The sequence below is a fragment of the Engraulis encrasicolus genome, chromosome 10 (assembly GCF_034702125.1).
Source record: "Engraulis encrasicolus isolate BLACKSEA-1 chromosome 10, IST_EnEncr_1.0, whole genome shotgun sequence".
NCBI classification, from domain to species: domain Eukaryota; kingdom Metazoa; phylum Chordata; class Actinopteri; order Clupeiformes; family Engraulidae; genus Engraulis; species Engraulis encrasicolus.
The window spans coordinates 23004928-23011386 of NC_085866.1; the positions used below are offsets into that span (position 1 = coordinate 23004928).

The 6459-nt window shown below is 43.5% G+C and overlaps 1 protein-coding gene across 1 annotated transcript in view; it reads right to left on the minus strand.

The window, feature by feature from the left end:
* Nucleotides 1-353: 353 nt before the first annotated feature.
* tnfrsf9a (tumor necrosis factor receptor superfamily, member 9a) overlaps nucleotides 354-6459 on the minus strand; it is an 8984-nt gene continuing 2878 nt past the window's right edge. The window contains exons 7-10 of the mRNA XM_063208399.1: nucleotides 6408-6459; nucleotides 4785-4936; nucleotides 4382-4537; nucleotides 354-3375 (exon numbers count right to left, since the gene is read on the minus strand). The exon at nucleotides 6408-6459 is cut by the window's right edge and continues 18 nt beyond it. Coding sequence (XP_063064469.1) covers nucleotides 3233-3375; nucleotides 4382-4537; nucleotides 4785-4936; nucleotides 6408-6459 — 503 coding nt within the window. The 3' untranslated portion in view covers nucleotides 354-3232. The remainder of the gene's footprint in view (nucleotides 3376-4381; nucleotides 4538-4784; nucleotides 4937-6407) is intronic.

Here is a 6459-nt window from a genome sequence, read left to right on the forward strand (position 1 = left end):
TTTATTGGACAAAGTAAAGAAGTGTGATGGGTGTCCCGGATATGGCCTGCCTGCCAATTAACCCCCAGGTGTTCGTAGAAGGCCATTTAGTGTTAAGCCCATTTAGATATGTTATCAAAGTCAAGACAATTTTCAAAGTTATCAAAGTCAAGACAATTTTCTGTTTCATGTGTGTTACAATAAAGTTTATGTAATCTAATCTAATCAAATCTGTGGTGTGAGTGGTAATCCTTCTAATTAAAGTCTCGTGGCATTATTCTCAAACTAAAACCAGGTCATAGGGCCACTGACATATTTCCCACTTGTTCTGAATGACTGAAGTTAGTTTCTTATTAACAATTGCACTCTGCACCTCCAAACTCTTACAGATGTAATTACAACACTAGTGGTATGATATTACATGACTTCAACGTTATCATACCACGTATCATAATAAGTGTTGTAATTACATCTGTCAGCGTACTTCTGCTTTATACAACTCTGCCCCACGCGCACGCAGACACACACACACACACACAGTGTGTGCTCTAATTTGGCCACATTTTTGTATTTACATGACTTCTCTAAAATCAACCAAACTTTCCTGTAATTAATTTGAAGCGAATGAAGGGATTCCCTATATGCAAAGTAATGCAAAATAAAGGTTAATTGCTGTGGGAAGCACCTGTTATGATGGTTTCATACACAGAAAGAATGAATGTGAAAGTCTGAATGCATCGATATACGGTATAATGTTAGGTGTGAATGTTATGATGGGTCAAGTGAAGTGAAGTGAAGTGAAGGGAAAGCCCAATTGGGAAACTCCCACTCCTATTGCCATTGTGACACAGCACTCCACAGCACACAAGTGTACACTGCACGCAAAGAAATTGCATTTATGCCCCACCCGTTCAAGGGGGCAGCCCTCAATGGCGCCCCAATGGAGCAGTACGGTGGGACAGTACCATGCTCAGGGTACCTCAGTCATGGAGGATGGGGGAGAGAACTGGTTAATTATTCCCCCCACCAGCCTGGCGGGTCGAGGGTCGAAGTCTGAGGTCCTAACTGCTTACCCAAACATACCCTTTCATTTTCCATCAGCAATTTTGGCTTACACCATCAACTCAGTGCAAGATAAAAGGAATTCAACAATCATAAATAATGTCTTAGGCCAAACTTTTTTAAAATATGTTTAATGAAAAACTACTTAGATCGCTTAAAACTAATATAGTAATACTGGACTGGAGGCTTCCACACGAAATGTGCAAAAATGCAAATACATTAAAATGTGTACAAAAACATACAGAAAGAAAACATTCACACTTGTAACATGTTTCAAGGCATTCCCACCATTATATGTCTCATGGATGTGTCATTCAACCTGGTACCTTGCCAACATCATCTCAATAGTGCATGTAACCCCATTTTACTCCATTTCTCATTGAAACACTCATACTGGAGTGACTAACAATTGCTCACACACCTGTCCCATATGAGGAATGAATTCATTGGCAGAACAGCAAATCAGTGTTGCCCTAGAACAAGTCAAGTCTTGTCTCAAACAATCACTTCATTCAAGTTTGTGAGCTGTCTTATCCTCAGAGGAGAGGAACCCTCCCTTTGCACTGTTGTACAGTACACCCACGGGTCACGGCACGAATTGGGACAAGAGGTAGCCATTTAACTGCCTAGATAAGGCGATATGACGCATAGATCTTTATCTTGAATGGCATGGGTGAACCCATTTAAAGATCCATTTAAGGCAGACATTGCTGTGGCATGAGGAGTTTCCTCATACGTGGGTGTGGGTGTGTTGTAGGCAGGCAGCAATTCTCCCATGTGTCTAGTCAAAGACGGCCTCTGCGTGCCAGTTCATGTAAGCTAGTAGTAGTACCCCTTAAATGCAACCCTGTTTGGGGACGGGATAACGGATAGGCCAGGCCCCACACTGATACCTCTACCCTACTGCTGCTTGGTACTGCTAACGGAAGCAGCAACCAAGTGGGACAAGACAAATACCACCCAGTCACCTATATCACCCTGCTTACTTTCAGCAGCAACAATAATGAGGGCACTGTGTGTACGATATGCCATTTCTGGGTTATGTAAAATTAGCCTACACTCTGCTTTGATGAGCTCCACTGCTGAAATACTGACCTTTCTTTCTTTCAGCAAGGAAATGGGGAAAGCCCACCAGAGATTACAGGAACACACAGCCCTCTTAATTTGCAAGCCTCAGACTCGCTCACGGTGTCAAAGGCAGGCCGAGTGTCTACAGGCCTAAAAATAGAAACAGTACAGTGTGCGTGTGTAGGCCTACACGTTTCGCCTGCTTGCAGAAAAGCCACTCATTTGGCTGTGAGCCAACTCTGTACTACTGTAACATTTCCACTAGTTTCATCACGTGCATGTTCTCAATGAAATGCGCGTAATCGTGCCCGTGAGTGCCCAGTTAACAGAAGGTCATTGAACGGCAAAAGATAAGCTACTCATATCACTCCACCTAATCTGTTCTTTGGCATAGAAAAAAAACGAGGCTCCATACTCCAGGTTCTCATACACATATTTCCAACACTCATATACAAATCCAGCAAAGATGTACACACATGGAATTGTGTGTGTTTAAATAACTTCACAGTCAAATAGCAAACAGGAACAATTGGAGGGTATTGTATCACACTTAATTGTTTATCCATGTGTATTAGCTGGGTAATATAAAGCAATTTAGATGTAGCAGGACACACCCAGATAGAAGTCCTTCACCTTCTTGTAAATCGATGTGATATGAGATAGTGTGATGACCATCCCCAATTCAAGTCTTGTAACAGTTGCTTTGCCAGCATGGCAGCATCTGGCAGTCAAACGTCCGACAAGCCCAAACATCCAACATGTGGCAGCCTGCTGCAACTCCCAAGTAAACGGATGCATGTTTGGGTGAGTGTCAAAGAAATCAATTAGCCAATCAATCAATCATATGACTTGTCCCCCAATAGATCATCTCAAAAGAAGAATGAGAGTGTAGTGGACTACTGACTGCTATCTTCAATTGTCGCTGCGTGGCGTGGGCAGGGCTTGACATTGGTACCAGCCAAATGGCCAAATGCTGGTAAAACATAGCTATGGCTGGTAACAAGTTCAGTCTCACTAGCCACTTTGGCAGGTAAGTCATTCTTCGGTGTGACAAATCACAGTAAGTGCATTAAATGTTTGTATTTACATGTAAGAATATGGCAATGGTGAACTGCTCAGACGGTCAGGCTGAATGCAGGAGTTTTTCCATGGAGTCCTGGGTGGAAAAAGAGTCCAGGCTCCCCTGCTCCTGCTGGGGCTGGCAGAAGCTACAGTCCTCCTCCTGTTCCTGCTCCACCGGCATCGGCATCATCAGATGGACAGGCCCTGAAGAAAGAAAGAAAGAAAGAGGTGGCCCTTATTATAAAATCATTAGGGAAGAATAAGGCTTAGGCACGATTCTACAGACCTTAAGGTACACTGTTTTTTTCTGTTACCATTTTTTTCTGTTACAATTAGAAGATTCACACAGAGATTGGTAACGGGAGTGTTGGAAATTGGCCTGAAATAATGACGACGAATGGCCCAATAAACCCTGTGCCCAAGAAAAGAGTGAATTGCAGCATCCTGTCCATTTTGCAGTCAAATAAAATTGCTCCATTGAGGACATTTGCAATAATGAAACACATTGAAATGGTTGCTTAAGGAGTGTTTAGTGTGAAGAAATTAACTGCCTACGTTCTCTTCCAGGTAAAATGAATCATGCCAGCTATTGTGTGTTGGTTACCAAGGTTACTAAAAGCCTGCATGTAGGCAGAGAGAGTAGAAGTTTGCACACTTCAACTCTGACTGAAGATGAATTCCTACTGAAGGTTTATAAACCTTCAGCCTGGGTTGCACTGTGCAGACTAATAAATAAACCGGCAATGTGGGGTTTGCGTACATTTAGGGTTCTTTCTAATATCCTAACTCCCATCCTCCCTTGCTCACTTGCCTGCTTGTGGCCCTGTGATGACGTCACTGATGACAGAAGTGTATTGTATTATTATTATTATCATTATCTATATTGTCTTTTTGACTTTATTTATGATAGGACAGTGAAGGTGGTGACAGGAATCGAACCTGGCTCAGCCGCATGGTAGACAAAAGCCCTACCGTTTGGTCACGGCAGGGCCAGAAGTGTGTTTCCATGTCTCACAAAAGCGCAATTCTAATGTCATTTTGTCATTTTCAATCGGGATGATGAATAGTCCCTCAAAAGTTGTTGTGGCAAGGCTGACATTGAGGCGTAGTGTCAGTGAAAGGCGAGGCCACAAGCACAGGCCGGGGATGGGGGTCCGCATATTGGAAAGAACCCTTACTCTTCTAAGGACCAAATGGCTGCATTCTGTACCTGGTGATTTGGGAGGCTCCTGGGGAGGCGTCTTGAAGGGCGCCTCCTTGCCTGTTGTCATCTGCTTCAGGATAAAGGCAAAAATGACAACGCATGCAGCTGCAAGTAGTACGCAAAACACAGCCACAGGGATCCATATCGTCATGGTTGTGTCATCTGGGAAAGGAAAAGAGAGAAGAGAAGAGAAGAGGAGAGGAGAAGAGAAGAGGAGGAACACAAATGAAGAACATCTGACAAGTGTTCCAAAGAGATTTGAAGTATTTGTTGACTGACATGTCTTTGGGGTGAAATTTGAAATTAGCCCAACTAATTGTGCAACTCCAAAAAGAAATGGCTTGTCTTCAAGTAGGCTACCGCCTAGCACAAGGATAGTGTGAGCAGTACAACTTCATGTTGAATTTACCGTCTGGCTTTCTGGCTGGATGGACCGCTGGGGTCAGGCTGCGACTGTGTTTGGTTGTGGTGCGTGCTGTGGTGGTTTTCAGCAGGGGAGCGGCACACTTGGTGTCAGAGGAGCTGGTGCCATTGGACACCACAACCTGCCCTGCAGGACACCTACAGGAAACACACACAGCAGGGGTGAGTTTCTCAAAAGAGAAGTTGTTAGCCTGATAGCAACTTAGGTAGTTGCCAATGGGAAAATGCATTGAAAACAACAAAGTAGCTAATGTAGTAAGCAACTTTGGTTTTGAGAAATTCACCCCAGAGTAGGAGCAGTTACAGGACTGACACAGTCAAGGGTGAAAGTAGTTTTCTTTATTCTTTTTTTTTTTGCCTTTTTCGACTTCATTTGATAGGACAGTGTGAGAGGTGGACAGGAAGCGAATTGGGAGAGATACGGGGAGAGGTCGGCAAAGGACCCGGGCCGGGAATCGAAACCGGGTTAGCCACATGGCAGGCGAGTGCCCTACCGGTTGGCCACGGCAGGGCCGGGTGAAAGTAGTTTTCATGTCTTACAGTGCTACCAGTGCTGTTTTTCAAGGATATTCTTCCTAACAACCGCCCTTCCAATGCCAACATCAGAAAGAGCGCTAACACAATAAGCGTGGCCTACAGATCTACTATAACGTTGTATGACTATTTCAGGTAACTTCAAGCTATTATCTTCATAAGACATTTGTTTCGAATGGTGTGGTTGTATGTTCTCTACTTTGATAGAATTTTCCAGCCTGATCTCCAAAAATTCCGTGCTCCTGGACACGGATGTTAAGGACACGAAATCCGTGTCCAGGAGCACGGATTTTGCCAAAATTCCGTGCTCCTGGACACAGAATTGTTTTCCGTGCTCCTGGACACGGAATTGTTTTCCGTGATGGGCACACGGAAGTGCTCTATAGGCTATTACCACAACACTGTGTTAACTCTATCATTACAAAATACATACTGCTAATCCTAAGCAAATGCTAATCCTAAACAAAATAATGCCATAGCAATTTAAGTTGTGCCCTGACCAAAACATTCCCTAGCCTTAACCTGTCATTAAAGACATATTTTTGAGAAATACCTTTTCCAGTTGGTTGCTAGGCTATCAAATTCATATAATGATTGGAAGAAAACTAGCTGTTCCCAGACCGAAACAATCCCTAACCCTAACCTGTCAGTAAGAAATGTTTTTTTTTTAGAACAAATATTTGAAATTAGAAAAATCCTGAGAAACCACAAGGCTGTGGAAACATAGAGCTGTGGGAGTATAGAGAGAGCACTTCTGTGTGTCCATCACGGAAAATAATTCTGTGTCCACTGTCCAGGAGCATGGAATTTTGGCGAAATCCGTGCTCCTGGACACAGATTTTGTGTCCTTAACATCCGTGTCCAGGAGCACAGAATTTTTGGAGATCATGTTGAATTTTCACTGTGGGTTTTTGTCCAGCATCCTTAACCCTATTCTCTTACCGGTACTGCGCACTGGCTGTACATTTTATGCTGCTGCGCGCACCTGTCTACTTTCACCACTGAAGAATCATGATCATCATCACCACCCCCACCATCTAAGGATACATTGGATAGAATACTGTAAGTATCTTACTTTGTCCACGGTATACACTGGTGATCCATCTGTTCACTGAAGGTTCCCTCTG